This window comes from Choristoneura fumiferana, chromosome 2 (genome assembly GCF_025370935.1).
Source record: "Choristoneura fumiferana chromosome 2, NRCan_CFum_1, whole genome shotgun sequence".
NCBI lineage: Eukaryota > Metazoa > Arthropoda > Insecta > Lepidoptera > Tortricidae > Choristoneura > Choristoneura fumiferana.
Genome location: NC_133473.1, coordinates 18,469,908 through 18,488,364, shown reverse-complemented (window position 1 = coordinate 18,488,364; position 18,457 = coordinate 18,469,908). Strand labels below are relative to the sequence as shown.

The window sequence follows — 18,457 nt, the reverse complement described above, 5'->3', positions numbered from 1 at the left end:
AACTTATGATTTTTAGTCTTTTTAGCCTCTAGATCATGACAAAGTGACAACACATACTGGGTTTTGAAATTGATCGGTTCACTATAAGTTTTTATTTGAGTTTAATTTCAAAACCTAGTATGGCACATAAAACATGCAATATAGGAAATTAAGTGCATATATATATACCTGGATATTCGGCTTAATCTAATAAACCGAGAAAGTATCACTTTTGGAACGAATATTGCAAAATTTCGTACGGCTGAGACAAAACATGTTTTTTCTTTCTCCTGTAAAATTAGCTTAATGTCCCTTACTATGTTTTGAAATGGTGCAGCCGTGCTGTAGTGATTTCAACGGGACTTGTCAAAATAAATAAAGTTTCAAAAGAATAATTGACGAAATATATAATGGTCATTTGATATAACATAATATTCGGTGAAACTTTTGAAATTTACAGATTGATTTAGGTTAGGTTAGGTTTGTTATATAACAACTATGTACAGATGGCAATTTCTGAGAAAATTGCGTTTTATGAGATGACCATTATTGTATTATCATCCATAATTCTTTTTATTTATTTTTTCATTTTATATTTTGATTTTGATACTGATTTGAACTCGCTCTTCGTTGCTTATAGAAAATGACTCGATGGCAAAAAGCGAAGATGTTATAACCGCCAAAATGCAAACTTTAGACCAGAGCCAAAAAACTTTTCGATTTTAATAAAAAAAATCATAACTTCTTCATTTATCAACGGAAACACTTGAAATTTAGAATAAATACATAACTTATATAGATTACTTTCAATTCCTATTCTCAAAAACTAATGAAAATCACTAGTTTTCGTTTTAGTGTCGCTTACGCCAGTGGCACTTTTATTTTCGGTACAATGAAACGCTGTAAATGAAATAGATAATGTAAAAGAATGTTATGACCAATAAGAATTCCATAAAGTCTAGTCTTCATGTCTCTGTATAAAAATATTGCAAAACGTTAATTTAAACTGCGTACTAAAATTTCAACAGCTTCCATATTAATAAACTGAAAACAATTAGGTATTTTGCTTACCCGAGTCCTTATGATAGATCTATACAACAAACATGTGTTCATGTAGCACCTTCACCTCTACACCACGCGACGCTTTTCGAACTCAACCAGAGTTCATCCTCAGAGAAACACAACTCAATGTGTAGTATTGAATTCACTATGCTACCTAAAATATATATATATATTTTATTTATTTATTTATGACGGTGGAAGCATTCTACACTTCCACTGAACGTAGATATAGTTAGTGTTTAGTATTGTAACTAAGGGACCCCATACATCCCTGTATTATTGTTTTTTTTTTGTAATTTTTTTGTTAAATTGTATACTGTAGTTTTTAAGTATTTTATTTGTAATTATTTTATTTTGAAAAAAATACTTTCTGAAAAAATTTCTTGCGGCGCCTTCTTCTTGGTAATGATGATCTCCCCGAAAGCGCTAGTAGTTTAAAAAAATGACGTGTAAAAGTGCCTATTGCGGCCTATTTACTGAATAAATGAATTGAATTTGAATTTGAATTTAAATGTGTTAGGCACACACACACAAATTAAGTCAAATGGGTTCACGGAGGATTTAGACCGCTTCCAACCGAAGCAACTGGAGGTATATGGGGGAGGCCTATGTCCAACAGTGGAAGTCTTAACACTGACATGATGATAAATCGCTTATTACTAACAATAAAAATAACGATTAAACACTAGTACTAAACCTTATCACTACTCAGACACTGCACGCACAAAATTCGTACTACGCACAACCTATTGCTCGGCGATCGCCAACGGGCCGATTCATAGGCAGAAAGCGACCACTAAACCCCCGCGAGCGCATATTTTAATTGCGGTTAAGTGAAGTCGTGCCTACTTCACGATGTGTTTCAAATACTGTAAATATGACTTGTTTATTAAATCACTTTCACGTTAAATGCATTAGACGTCGATCATGAATAATATATTATACGATAAATGCAGTAAGTGTCTTGAGTCATTTTTCCACTACATGCATAAATGCTGTATCCGCCACTGAGCAGAATTTCGGCAACGCTGCAACAACCGTACCCGTTGAAATATGCAAAATCGAAATTAGCGTAAGCATACTCGGTTAAAAATTTGCTGTTTTTTGGGTGTTTACATCAATTAGATGTAGCAATAGTCAAAAAAATTGATTCGTTCTGAATTGGTGTTCAGTTTTTTTCTAAGCGTCGCAGTAAAATTTTTTTTGACCAGGTGGCGGTTACTACGTTTCCGCTTTTTGCCATCGATAATTTTCAGGATTAACGTCTACGCAACCGGCGTACCTAGTCCATCACGGTTTGTAGTTCTATTGTAACAAGAGTTTAAAAGAAATTCGAAAAAATGGAATAATAAGTCAATTAAATGGCATCTTATCCTATTCCAATTAGTTACATTTCCATCGACTTAATCCCATTTCTTAATTACTTTTGACGTAGAACTTCGATCCGATTACGGTTTGATATACTAACTAGCATCCTGATTTTTTTCAATTTTTTCCACCCACCGGTTTAGATTTTAGAGGGGTGGGACGCTCGATTTTAATGAAAATTTGTACTGTAAAGTTCCGTCTATCCCACTAGTCCCATTGAGTTGACCCATTGATGGGACAACTGAGACGTTGAATATTTCGCAAACAAATCAATGAGCAAAGCCGCGGACGGACGGACGGACAGACATAGCGAAACTATAAGGGTTCTGTTTTTGCCATTTTGGCTACGGAACTCTAAAAACAGAATAAAATAAATGTTTAAGGGGGGCTCCGATACAGCAAACGTGTTTTTTTTGCTCGATATTAATAACGGCAACAGGTAGGTAGTTGCTTGAAATATTCGCAGAATATTTATTTGTATAAATGTTCTTTAAAAACAAATAATTTCTAATAATATTAGTGTTTTGTCTCATTTTCTCATACAATTTATGAGACAAAACAGTAATATTATTATGCTTATGCTTTGAGAAACAGGGCCCAGGCGTTTACTCTGCGCAGGTCCATAACAATAAACTATAAACAATTAGATAATGACAGTAATAGAAGCAAAGAACATCCTTATTTTGTGAACAAAATCTTTAACTACGAAACCCATCGTACCCTTATGTAGTAATACCTAAACATAATTGCGGGTCTACAATCTTATTTCGTCCGTTCAGAAACTGGACTACAGTAAACCGCCTTAAACTTTAATGTTCGCCCAAGACCCACCTAGAAATTCTTAAGAGCGCCCGAATGAAACCGTAACACATAAATATTTCATAACCAACCGACGGGCTTAACATCGGCACTTACTAAGCTCGTATCATCAATCAACTTCGAGATCCTAGGAGCAATAGAATGTATATAAATTCGTCATAATCGCTCAAGGGCCAGGCTTGGGGTACGCGACAAAGATGATAGTTAAAGGATTTTAGGTTGGGTATAAACGTTTATGGGTTGTTGAGCCAGTCGCTCAAACTCACTGAATATAAAGGAAATAAAGATGAAGATGGAGAAATTTGGGGCTCCATTGTAATTGAATGTGAAGAGAATAATATGTGTTCATATACAAATTTGCATTATGATGGCAAGTATTTACAGCTGGCATTGCGTCTAGTTATTAGATAGGTACTTCCAGCGATCGTTTATAATTATTTTTGTAACTGTACCGAAATATCTTGTTAATTTTCAGGTATATAAAATTACACGAACAGGGACTATGACTATCATTGAAAGAAACTAAGAAGTTTAATTTCATTCTTTTGAGAAAAATACGAGTTAGGAATATTTATTCTGTATCATACTTTTTACGTTATTAGGGATCCTATTGTCCACTAAGGCAAAAAGGAAAATACGTGGTAAAATATATTTCGGGTCTTAATAAAATCCTCCTTACAATATGAATTCTCAAATTCATCGAGCTGTTTTTCACGAGCGACAGGCAAAATACTTTGCGAAATGAGTGTAAACAATCTCATTCCCTTATCACGTGGAACCAGGGTCCGTATTGGTTAAATTACTTTTATTAAAATGGAAACAAAATTATTTGTTCCGTAAACATCACTTGTTAAAACTGGTCCTTCTCCCGGTGATTTCTTAGGAGGAATTGTTATTTCGACAACGACAATAAACGTCTGGAGATAGTAATCAAGTATTTATTTGATATTGCCAGTATTTTTATTTGATAAATGAAAAAAAAAGATTCATTTCAATAAGCTTTTTTCGATACAACTTACTATGAAGAGAAAAACTTCCAACTCATCGTATTTTAATAACGTTGCCAACGGCGCCGTCTTGCCTGTAATCTAGTTAGTTTAATAACATCTGATATTTATTACCCCCCTAATTCCAAACATTTTTCATTGTCTACTTCAAATTATAATAAGAGAGATACTTTGTGCTCATCTCTCTTGAACACGTCCGGGACTGAATGGAAAAACTGTCAAAGTTGCGATGACAGTTAATTAATTCAATGACAAATGATCCTTAGCTCAGATTGCTATACCAGAAGGCTAAGAGGATTATTTACTGAAAAAATCTAAGCCATTACAAAATATCACAGGACAGAATTTCGAAGATTCTATACTATTAAAATATATAAAAGTCTAGGGTTAAGGTTATTTTCGGTACATATAATATAGAGTTTTCTTCGAGAAAATTCATGTTTTGTAAATATATCAAGCAACATTTGATGGTGCCATATTTTGCCAAGAAATTGAATAACATTAGGTAAAGGCTTATAGCTACTTGATAATGGGTACGTTTTATAATGTATAAATTTAAAACACATATCGGTTGAAATACACACAGTTGAAATACCGGTTAAAATAAATAATAATCTAAATTCATAAAGCACGTTTTTCATATTGGTCGAAATACATACAATTAAAATGACTAAGTTCACAATGTATATGTTCAGAATGTATACAATTAGAATATATAATAGTTGAAAGAAATAACAATTAAAAATCCTATAGTACGTTTTTCATAATGGTCAAAATACAAACGATAAAATGTCCATCATCATTTTCAGTCTATTTACGTTGTATTTGCATGTTAAGTTCTGAAAAATTAAGGACTATAAGACAATGTCAACGAAGCTCCGCTTCGCGGAGTTCCTATTCCGCGTAGTTATGGCGCTTCGCGCCTGAACAAAACTCTAACCTAACCTAACCTATAAGATACCGACTGATCGGAGGCCGCATTGTCTAACAAGCGGGCGCTTGCCATCGCTTTCACCATTTTTTACCACTCGACAGAAAGAAACACCTAGTGAATGTGATAGCAAGCGTCCGCACGTTGGACAATACGGCCTCTGGCGCTGAATTTTTGTTTAGATTACTTAGTAAGTACATTGCATTTTAAACTAAAGTCTGATCATTAATTGAATAGAAACTTTAGGTGCGACGAAGAGTGTAGCGAGGAGGAGCGTGTTAGGTTCAACTATGACCAAAACAAGAATTGTATTCTATGCATTTTTCTTTGTGAAATTCCAGGGTCGATTATGTATTTCAACCATTATAGAAAACATACTGAATAGATGATGAATGATATTTTATGTATTTTGGACGTATACATTATCAACATATGCATTTTGTGCCAAATGACTAAGAACCATTATGAATTGTAACTATTATATATTTTGACCACAATGCATTTCAAGCTTATGCGTTTAGACCTTATGTCAAATAACTTTATACATTTTGATGCATTATATTTTATATTATGACGACCAGATGGCCTAGTGGTTAGAGAACCTGACTACGAAGCTTGAGGTCCCGGGTTCGATTCCCGTGTCGGGGTAGATATTTGTATGAAAAATACGAACGAATGTTTGCTCTCGGGTCTTGGGTGTTTAATATGTATTTAAGTATGTATCTATCTATATAATTATATTTATCCGTTGCTTAGTACCCATAACACAAGCTTTGCTAAGCTTACTTTGGGACTAGGTCAATTGGTGTGAATTGTCCCGTGATATTTATTTGATATTATTTGATAATTTTCGGTATTTCAACTGTACGTTGTTATTTCAACCGAGATGTATTTTAAATTTATACATTATAATACGTACCCCTTGATAACAAATTGTACTTTTTAGAGTCATATCCTAGAAACAAACTTGAAAGGTCCCCCAGGTATTTTAATTATTTGTTCAACTCCGTTTTATTTTTTTACTTAGGGAATCAATCGATTTTGCTTAGATATATTTACCGAGTGCCTATACCGGTGCTACGTGCCTGTCGATACAGATTTCTGTTTATGTTGAAAGCTATTTGAGTAAAGCATTTACGTTCTAATCCAACAGAGATCCAAGCGCTCAGTGGATCTCTGTTTTTTAAACAGAAACGTATTAATAAACTGTGACAAACAACATGTCGTTTCGCAAACCAAATCCCGGGTACAAAAAGCCGTTTAATCTGATCAAACATTTTGCTCCCCCAGCATTTGTGCCCAAACTAATTTGGCACTCGGATGGGTCGGTCATGCATAACAAATGTATGCCTGAGCGATTTATAAAATATTCACACACTGTCAGACAGCGATTTAGCCATGAATCTTGGTGATATGAGGCACGCTACTACGTGGTTATAAAATATATTTGCGGTGCATCAATGTAAAATATGAGATGTAAAAGTTATATAAAGTGCCACGTCTTTATAACATTGTTCTTCTTTTTATGAAATCATACATGTAAAAAATATGGCACGGTACAGTCGAAAGTATCCTTATATTTCTGATGTATATATTATTGAATATGATAGTGGTACCGCCAATTTCAGTCTATTATGCATTAAAACTAGACTTTTTATACACACATCACACATAACACAAAGATCAAAATAAATAAATAATCGCGGATCGATTGATACCAACATTATTGATAACAACATTTTAGACGACCAGATGGCCTAGTGGTTAGAGAACCTGACTGCGAAGCTTGAGGTCCCGGGTTCGATTCCCGTGTCGGGGCAGATATTTGTATGAAAAATACGAATGTTTGTTCTCGGGTCTTGGGTGTTTACTATGTATTTAAGTATGTATCTATCTATATAATTATATTTATTCGTTGCTTAGTACCCATAACACAAACTTTGCTAAGCTTACTTTGGGACTAGGTCAATTGGTGTGAATTGTCCCGTGATATTTATTTATTTATTTTATTTATTTTATTGACCTAGTCCTAAAGAAAGCATTGCTTGTAATATACGTACTAGACAACGGATAAATATCACTTAAATAGATAAAAATATTTGTTTCATCCGAAACTCTAGAACAAACATTCGTTTTTTTTTTCCAATACATCTGCTCCGACCGGGGATTGCACCCGGGTCTTCAAGCTTCGTGTAGTCAGGTTCTCGAACCACTGGACTATCCGGTCATTCTAATGATTAACGCTTGAGTAAGGCGGAAGATTTTACATTATGATTATGGTTTAGTTTAGCATAATTATTTCTATCACAGTACATTAAAGATACAAACAGTCGAGTTTAATATTTATAATAGTAATTCCAAATTGGCAACGGAACCCAAAAACAAAGCCGTTAAGTCGCCTGCAATGTCGCAGACAATACATAGTAGGGGCGGTTTCCAGGTCGTTGTTCAGCACGCGAGGCGGGCTTATTACATGGAAAAAAAGGTGAAAAAATATAAAAGCACTGTTGAACGTGCTTGAATACGGCCAACAATTTACGACTGCGAGCTTTGGCGTAATAAGAGCTTAAGATGGCTTGTTTTGCAGCGATCCGGGAGCGAACTGACGTAATAAGCGTAATGCTGCCATGAATATGTTCGCATATTTTGCAAGTTACGCGGTAAGTCTTGATCAGTGAAGAATATTAGCATCTGACTTTGTGCTTATTAACGTATTCGAGTCAAAGTTGAAAGGTAGGTACGTGCCCTTATGCCTCGTAGTACCACCAACTTGTTTCATCGGTGGGTCGAAAAGGAATTGTCTTTTTTCATGGTACCACTGAATAGTGAGTCGACACACATTTAATGTGAATACATTTTTAAATAGTTTTTGAAAAAATTTTCGACCCGTACATGACGAAGCTGTAGTGATTTGTTATGTAATTTGTAGTATAATTCCTATCAATTACAAATTATTATCAATTATTTATAAGAGATTTGATTTAAAATATGAATTGATGATGTAATCAACTGAATAATATTTAAATCAAATTTGTATTTTGTTTAATAATTTTGAATTATATGAATAAAACAATGTAAATTTATGTTTACATAGTATAAAATAAAGTCACTTCTCGCCGTCTGTTTTAAAGTATTTTAAACTAAAAGCGACGGACTGAAACGCAGTGTTTGTCATTTTCTATTTCTCAGCAAGTCAATAATATAATGCTAGGTACATAATACTAACGACGAGCTCCGGCTTCGCGCGGATATAGGTATAGTTTTTGTGAAATAGAACTGAAAAATGGTGATAAAGGGTTTGTGTGATTTGTGTGTGTTCTTAAAGTGTGGAGGTGGAGGAATCTTATGAACACGCATATTTTGCATTTATAAGCGTAGCTATCATGAGGTCGCGGGTGAGCAAAGTAATTGTTTAAGTTCACTAAATAATTTATTTGATTTCTCTTTTAAGTTAACTTACTGGTAAAAACTGACACTGATACCAATACTGGTACCAATACAATGACTCTTTATTTTACACCATAAAAGCCTCCTCATCGATTTCGATACACCACAATAGTAAACGATACAGAAAACAGGTACACATACGTAAAACACTTAAGATCCGGCTACACGCTCAATTATACTTGCGCATGCAAGCATTTGCGTTAAGACGGCAAAACGGTATACCGTGCAAACGAATCGTGGAAGCCCTACAGATTTGCGCCAATTTTTGCACTAAGTCGCAGCGTGTAGCCAGGCCTACCTGTACATTTGGTTTTTGTAATTATTCTAATGATGAACGAGGATTCGACACTATTTGTAGAGAAGTTTCCCTGCCGGCCGCGCGGCCGCGTTAGGTATTCGTTTGGGATATTGCTGTCTTTATCGCTCGTGACATAAGCGCTCGCAGCCGTCCCCCCCACGCTCCTCCATGCCTTCCGCAACGACGTCCATAATTTATATCGAGATAGCTGTAGGCTTTTCAAGATTTCGGCGGTTGAATTTAGGGTTTCGTTGTCCTCATATTATACGAAAAGTAAAGCACAGAAATCAATGATATTTTACAATCAAGATATTCATTATATTTTCTATGCCTGTGGTTTTTAGATTTTTGTAAAAATGCTTTATTAGCCTGTAATTCTCGTGCAAAGTTGACATCTTTTTTTTGATCGACTTTTGAGCTCCTGTAATTCTGATATTACACATTTATATGAAAATCTGAAAAACCACAAGCATAGATAATTAAGTCTAGTCCATACTTACAAAATTTGATCTATTTCTGTTGCCTAGTTTTCAAATGAGACCGGGACTACGTTTGTATGGAGAATGGAACGAAGAGACTTCTCCTTAAACCCTTGTTCAAAATAAATCATTTTGACGTCGAATGATTGCCTTTTCCTCCGACTTATTTCTCTCTCACCTGTATATAGGCACGTCGTCCTTGTACCATACGACAAGCAGCAGCGCGTCGGGCGGCTGCGGCGAGCGGGTGTCGCACGGCAGCGTCGCCTCGCCGCCCGACACCGACGTCACTTTGACTACGTCCAGGGATTCCGCGCGGACGCTCGGGCCCGGCCGGAGACCTGTTGACAACGTGCAGCGTGAATATTGAACAGCTTGGTTGCAATTTATTGCATAGTTGTACAGTCGAGGTCCAAGATATCTTTACACCTCAGTATAGATGTAGTACTCGGCATTAAACAGCGTCTATCGTCCATAGTGCAGTCTCGCATCCTTACTTTTTTTGGACACATATGTCGTAAAGGAGATGCAGCTAAGGAGCGACTTGTGATCCAGGGGAAAGTCGAAGGCACTAGGCCACGAGGTAGATCGCCTATGAGATGGACAGACCAGGTTAAAGCAGCAATAGAAGGACCACTACACGCAAGCATAAGGAAGGCGGCTGTCAAGGAGGAATGGAGGCGTATTGTTAAGCTTGCTACCAGCACCTAGAAAATGATGACCACGAACACTCTGTCAAAGTGAAACGACGAAGAAGAAGAAGAAGATAGATGTAGTGAAAAATATTTTTACACAGACCAAGTAAAAATCAATCTTATATCAATGTCATAAAGACTTTGACATGGAAAAACTTTTATCACTTTAATTATACTTTGTCACTGCATGCCATCTGTCAATTTTATATTTACAAAGGTTCTACATGAAGTGACAGCGACAAGGCAGTAAAGTGTAAAGATATCTTTGAGCTTGACTGTACCTGTTGTACAGGTAAGTACAGGCGAACGAATTGATTGATGTACCAAGGTGGACTCTTTTAGGTTCCTACGCAAGCTGACGCGGTTTGCACGGAGCAGCCTATTGAAATAGTAGATTGATAACCAAGGGTGGAAAGTGAATGGGTAATTTCACCCGAGTTAGACACTCTACTTTTCATTTCGACTGTGAGGAATGTAAAATATGTACTACAAAACAATGACAATAATAATAAATTGAATTTACTTATATCCAACCTCCTACGGTACCTTTTAGACTGGCCACTTGCCATGACCGACTATAAAAAAAAATCGAGTTGGTCACGACCAAGGAGCTTATATACAAAACTGGAGGTTGAAAGCCGACCGAAGAATTTTTACCTTTATTACTTTTTTTATATATTCCATCTCCTTCTTTCACATTTCGCGAATGACTTCCATCTCTTTCTTAACCTAACCAAATAAAGAGATGGAATATGTTCGTGACGTAATAAAGATCAAATTTCTTGTTTCAAACGGATGTTCGGCGTTCAACCTCCAGTGTTGTATATAAGCTCCTTGGTCACGACGTGCATCTAGATCGCCATGCCGAAACGTGAAAAAAAAAGTGTCATTGACGTAACTCAATTATCTTCGACTCCGTGGCTAATCGAAAAATTAAAAAAAAAACACTTTCCACCCTAGAGATGAAAACGCAATTTTCCACCCGACTATATACCCATGAAAATTAAACTTTCCGAACAGGAGAGATGAAAAATTAGTAGCGCGTCACGTGCGACGGATTTTACCTGCAGAGGGCTACTACGAAACTCGAAACTCGAAGATCGTATCGTACCGTCCTGCTGACGCTAATATTGGCAATCTTGATCAAATCCGAACAGCAAGTTGAAGCCTTAAAATCATTTACTGTAACCCAATGACTATCTGATGTATTTTATTGTAAGTTTTTCCTTTCATATTATTATATTATTTGTATACACTCCACACCCTCTAAACTTCCACCAAATACTCACCTTCACAAGCCATTTACTTACGGGTCATTTCCAGAAAAAATATCGGTGAAGTCTAGCTGCCACAGAATTACTCAAACGAAATATATTCATTCATTGATTAATGAATTGCCTAAAAAATGAACGATGTAACAATGTTGTCAACTGATATTGACAATAAAGTCAATATCGGTAATTCAGTGGCAGTGGACAAACCTGAATGTTGTAAAAATATTTTCATAAGTTCTGATGCACAGTTTAAGGTATTAACGCAAAATATAAGAAGCATAAATCACAATTTCGATGAGCTGCAGGTCTTATTAACAAGATTGAATATAGAATTTGATTTGATTGTCTTGACTGAGTGTTGGCTTAGTGAAGATATTAACTTACCCTCATTAACAAACTACCAACCTTTTTCAACGAATCGTAACCTAAATCAAAATGACGGTATAGTTGTTTATATTAAGACTGATTTATCCTCTATTACTACTGAACCTAAAGAAATACAAGAGGCAAATGGTCTCGTAACAACGATCGGATCGGATTATGCCATTATTTCCATATACCGGCCTCCCTCCTACAGACAAATAAGCAATTTTATTTCGTCCCTTGACTTGATACTAGCAAAATTAAAACGGTTTAAGAATATTGTAGTACTAGGAGACATGAATATAAATATTATCGAAAATGGGCAAGACAATAGAGCCAATGACTACTTGGATATGTTGACTTCACACGGGTTATTACCATCTCACAAACTTCCAACGAGAGGAAGCAACTGTTTGGATCATTGCATAGTTAAAACGAATTTACCAAGTATAACAATAGTGTGTCATTCCTCCATTACCGATCATTCATCCGTCATGATATCACTTTCTAAACTACCTGTTCAGAAAAATAAGTCACCTAAAACATATAAAAAGATTGATTATCAATCAGCTCTAGCTGAATTAGATCAAATAAATTGGGTTGTAGCGCTAAATTACACAGATGTGAATGAGGTCACTAATGTGTTTCTATATCTGGTGAATAATGCTCTCAAAAAACATACCAAATTATTGAAAGTTTCACATAGGAAACATAATGTAAAGCCATGGATCACACCAGGTATTATTCGATGTTTGAGAAATCGAGACAGACTTCATCAAAATCTCAAAAAAGATCCCGATAATAACATAGCTCAGATAACATACAAAAGATATAGAAACACATGTAATCGCATGCTGAATAATGTTAAGAGAACATACCAAAGAAGTTTAATCAACCAGCACAACAAAAACATAAAAAAGCAATGGTCCATTATCAAACAAATTTGTAACTTTAAAGAGCCATCTTTAGATGACACTCATCTTCTAACGTTAAAGTCATGTCCTCAGGAATCGCTAAACTATATAAACTCATACTTCTCGAATATTGGCAAAGAACTGGCAGATGCTATCATTGACAAAACACAGTTTTCTAAAGTGGAAAATATAAATAAAATGAAACATCGCACTATCCCACTAAATTCAATGGTGATGTTACCAACCGATGAACAAGAGGTTAAGACCATAATTCATAGATTAAAAACCTCTTATTCTTCCGGGTGGGATGGAATATCGTCTCACTTTCTAAAACTAGCACATGACACCTTAGCTTATCCAATTTCCATAATCTGCAACCTTTGCTTAAGCAGTGGCAAATTCCCTGAAGCTCTAAAAAAATCCGTTATTGTTCCCATTTATAAATCTGGGGACAGAGACTGTATTTCAAACTATCGACCAATATCACTGTTACCTACTCTTGCTAAAGTTATAGAAAAAATAATTAATAAAAGACTTAAAACTTACCTAGAAACACACAATATCCTAAGTTCAAATCAGCATGGGTTCAGAGAGCACAGATCAACTCTTGATGCAGTAAAACAATTAACTTCATATCTTGTTGACAAACTAGATAATAATACCAAAACTCTTGCTATATTCTTGGACCTGAAAAAAGCGTTCGATACAGTGTCTGTCCCAATTTTGATTAAGAAGTTGGAGAACATGGGTATTCGGGGCTTGCCGCTGCTTTTGTTCCAGGACTACCTTTCAAATAGGAAACAAACGGTAAAGGTGGGTGAACTGTACAGTGTTGAGGAGGATATACATTATGGTGTGCCCCAAGGTAGTGTCTTAGGACCGACCTTATTCCTTATTTACATAGATGATCTTTGCAGACTAACACTCCATAATGCACAAATTTGTACTTTCGCTGATGACACGGCAATATTGTTTCACGGAGATTCCTGGAGGGACGTTAATAATATCGCTCAAACTGGTTTCAATCTGGTAACCGATTGGCTAAGTAATAACTTGCTTACCCTTAACCTGAATAAAACTAAATTTATTGCATTTAGTGTAACGAATAGAAATCGACCTGTTGAAGGAACTATCCACATAAAAGCACATACATGTGGCGGTGATGAAGGATGCAACTGTCAAGTAATTACTGAGACTTCTTCTATAAGATATTTAGGTATTCACGTAGATAAAAATCTTAACTGGCATGAACACATTAATAGCCTTACGGGTAGAGTACGTAAATTTATTTACATATTTAAAACACTTCGACACGTATGTGACATAAAACTGTTAATTTCTATTTATTATGCGCTTTGTCAGTCAGTACTGGGCTACTGTATAGCTATATGGGGCGGAGCTTCTAAAACGTTAATGCTGAAACTTGAGAGAGCGCAAAGGGTAGTACTTAAGGTAATGACATTTAAAAGCTATCGTCATCCAACATTATCTTTATATAGTGAAACATCTGTTCTTACGGTTAGGCAGCTATTTTTAAAACACTTGGTTCTTTTACAACATCGCGAGCCCTCTGACTTTTCGTTATCACGAAGAAGAACTGATATTGTTTATTCTATCCCACAACACAATACAAAGTTTGCGAAAAGATTTGTAAGTGTACTTGGGCCAATTATTTACAACAAATTAAGTAAGACTATGGATTTGCGAACACTTACCGTCTATTCCTGTAAATTAAAATTAGAAAAATACCTAAGACTGTTAAATTATGAGCTTACAGAACAACTATTAAAATAAATAAATGGCTGAAACACACACACCCACACACACACACACCCACACACCCACACACACACACACACACACACACACACACACACACACACACACACACACACACACACACATGACCACACAAACCTATTATATATATACGTATACATATAATATCACACTCACATTTGAATTTATTACCGTATATGTGTAATGATAAATTATTATTATTATTGTTACTGTTATGTGTGTGGAAATGCATTAAAATGTAAACTACTTTTCTTTTTTTCTATTATTTAAAGTTGGGAAAACTTATTACTCTCGCTCTAGACATGTTTAAGATTTATTTGTTATTTTTGCGTATACTACATGTTTACAAGTTAAATCAACTAGCCGGCGCATGCACTACCGGCGGATAGTTAACGATCTTCTCGGTACACCCTCATTTAAATAATTTTGTTAATAGTTTACTTTTAATTCCAAAATTTTTTATCCTTTTTTACCTTCTGTTTATTAAATTTAGTGCCGAATAAATAATAAGGTGAATGGTGTATCCTGTTCCACCGTGATACAGTTTTTACTAGTACGGGGAGCAGAAAACGCTTACTCACAAACATTCAAGTAATCGTAAGTACTGAATCTTTTCAAACGGAAAAAGACCAATTTTGTTAGCCATGTATATATAGGGGTCGAACAACTTTTTCTTATCAATTTTTGTTGTAGTTATGTTCTCCTGAGTCATTCTTTAAACCCTAAGAAGGTACATATAAAAATTAAAATTAAAATTTGCCAAACATGCATTTTTCTGGTGGTTTTAAGCCCCTTCTATAATTTGTCATATAATAAGCATGTTAGTATAATATGACACAACTTTTCTTCTATTAAACTACATGTAATATTTGCAGCATTTAATTAAGTAGTAAGTCCAAATGTTAGTAGTGAGTAAGCAGTGCAACCATTGTTGATTTAAATAAAGATATTTTCATTTTTCATTTTCATTTTCATTTTTCATACAAGAGCGAGAGGGACGGTGCGATACGAACTTCGAGTTTCGAGTTTCGTAGTAGCCCTGCTGTACCCGCACCCGCAGGCGTGCGCCTGCTCCGTGTACCCGTGCCAGCTAGCGTAGGCCCTTAGTATTCAATTTTACTGTGATTTCCTTGTCAAAAATATGGAATATCAACATTGCATAACGAAACATAGATGTCGCTAGTGCTGCTGCATAAGTAGCGTAGTAGAAATAAGCAACCTGAGATATGTATGCATAGGAAAAATTCGTGTCTAAATTCCTGTCCAGCGGTGGTGTAGGGGTTATAGCACGCAGCACGGATTGCTGAGGACCTGGGTTCGATTCCCAGCGCTGGTCTCTTTTTCTGGTTTTTCTGTGCATCCATGTCTCAGTTTGTATTTTCGATTCAAGAAGAAATTCGATACATTACACACTCGACTTTTCACACTCGGGTCGAATCATTTTCCTGCTGCGCCGTAGGTAAAAATCGTTTTTATTAAACCGTCCGAGATATATTTTACAACCATCCCGTGAGTCGGGAGCTCGTTTTCGAAGTCGAACGTTCCTCTAAGAACAGCGGGCGCGATCGTGACAAATTGCCCGATTAACAATTCGCGTCTCAACGAAGGAGATGGCGCGAATAACGATCCAATATATCAACGGATTTTTCCGAACACTGACGAGGCGGCTGTTACTACGTGTTTATTAAGGTTCTGTAAAATGGCAGTTGTGTGAGGGTTTAGGTACGCGAGGTGGGTGTATGGTCTCGATCTGACATTAATGATGTTATTACGGTGACAAGAATAAATGTTCTGATATAAACATCCATTAGCCGTTTTACTTACGATATTTATTTAGCTTGAAATAGCGCTGTATTTGAAGAGATTTTATAATTTCCTTGATTATTATGTAAAACAGTACAATTGTCGTCAAAAATATCTTCACACTTTAGTACAATGGCGGAATGAAAATTAAGGTTAACCAGTTTTCAAATAAATTCGCTGACACGTTGCAAGCACATGTTACCTTTTTGAATGACATTATGACGGAATATGTCATACTCGGTCGATAAAGCAGCTATATTGAGAAAGCAAAAACAGACCTTAAGGTCTTTCATAATCTTTTCATTCCGCGACTGTACTTTGTCGCTGTCACTTCGTAACTATTTGAACATGTACTTAACTATGTGACAAGGTACTAAAGTGTATAGATGTTTTTGACCTCAACTGTACAGTATCCAGAATAGTTTTAGAAAATAAAACATTGTCAAATCATGACAAAACATCTGGAGCTTAATTTTATGACATTATCATACTTTAGTATATGTAATGAGCGTGAAAATCGTAAGTCTCAGTTCAAACTTGCACCCTGCATTCTCGTACTTTTATAAATTACATTCGTTATACTTTTATAATTTTTTAAAGGTGGGTCTACGCTAGACGAACCGAGCACGAGCGAAGCACGAGCGGAGCCGTTCCCGGCTTCGTCGTTCGCGGCGTCAAGTGTGGACACGTCCACGAGCGCACTGCGAGCGCGAAACAAATCCCTTTGTGTTCGTCAAAAACCGACCACTGGCGGAACGCAGCCGAGCACGAACGAAACGCACGCAGCCACATTAGACGAATTGTGTTCGGCTCGTGCTTCGCTCGTGCTCGGTTCGTCTAGCGTAGACCCACCTTAGCGTTATGTATGGGTATTTTTCGCAAGTCAATTTTATGTTTAAGGGGGTTGCTCTTCCATACAAACCTACGGACACCCCGCATAGCTTCCACGGACATGTTTTCTTAGAGGATTTTTTGAGAATAGTAAATACTGGATATGCTCTTCAAGCAAAATCCAAAAAAAAGTAACTTTATTGCATCAACAGTGCAGCGTGATGCAGTAAATTTTGATGCATTTTACCATTGTATGAGTACAACTGACAATGTTCGCAGCGAGCATGTAGTGACATCTTATATGGGTGCGTGAGTCAATGTCACAAAATCAAACTATTGTAAATAGGTATCGACTATTTCGTGTGGTCACGTGACCATCACCTTTGGCTCAGATAATACGACAACTAAATGAAGAAAGCATGAGATCACTGAGAGATCAAGTTCAAGTTTCTGAGTCTAGTATTTACTTTTTTTGTTTTTAAATCTGTTATTTTCGGAAGTTGAAACGCCTAAACTATTATTTCTGATTAATGCAAGGACGCAAACTGTAGGTAAGACGAAAAATAGGTAAGTTACTTGTAAAATTGTCATTTAAAATAATAATTATTTAAGTAACAGACCCAGTCCTCGGCAAAAATTATAACATTGCATACTTTACATACATTATAATGCGGTGCTTCGATCTAGGACAAGTGGTTTAAATTCAACTTACAAATTCTGAACAGATATTAGTTATTTACTCTTACGTAGACAGTAGCGCCACTAATTTATATAAAGCATATTTATTCTCACAATAAAAGGTGCTAGGTGTAATCACTAAACTAATTAGTTAAAAAATAAGGTCTACATTCAACATACATTGCATGTGTATGTATGAATATCAAGTTTTACAGTGAGGCTCAAATAAATTCCTACATATCACGGCTTTTTACGGCCGCTAAATCTAGGCTCGGTGAATAAAAAGGTTTTCGCAATCGAAGTAGTTTTTGTACCTTTTTTATTATTATAACTGGCTAGATAAGTAAAATTTAAACGTCATTATAATACATTTTTGTCACAACGTCAAGTCAATGAGATTGATATTCAAAAGCAATTATGTTTGAATAATTATGGTTTGAACACAAATCAAGAAGTCAAAAAGTTGGCGGACGAGAGGAAATTAGCAAGAGTGCAACTCTTAAACTATTTATGTATGTACGATTCGATGATGAAAAGAATACCTATGTAATTGGATACACGGGTATGTTTATTTTATCATTTTTGTCAGAAACATTAATATTTGTTACAAGAACACCAGAGGCAGGGCTGTAAGAATTTCATTCCTACTGGGTGGCCAAAGTATGGCTTATCGTGTGTACCAAACTTGTGGTCTGCAGCAACCTACTAC

General features: G+C 35.8%; 1 protein-coding gene across 1 annotated transcript in view; it reads right to left on the bottom strand.

Moving 5' to 3' along the window:
• LOC141445310 (protein turtle-like) overlaps positions 1-18,457 on the bottom strand; it is a 232,403-nt gene that overhangs the window by 47,302 nt on the left and 166,644 nt on the right. Inside the window, exon 3 of the mRNA XM_074111105.1 lies at positions 9,569-9,731. Within this exon, the coding sequence (XP_073967206.1) occupies positions 9,569-9,731 (163 nt within the window). The remainder of the gene's footprint in view (positions 1-9,568; positions 9,732-18,457) is intronic.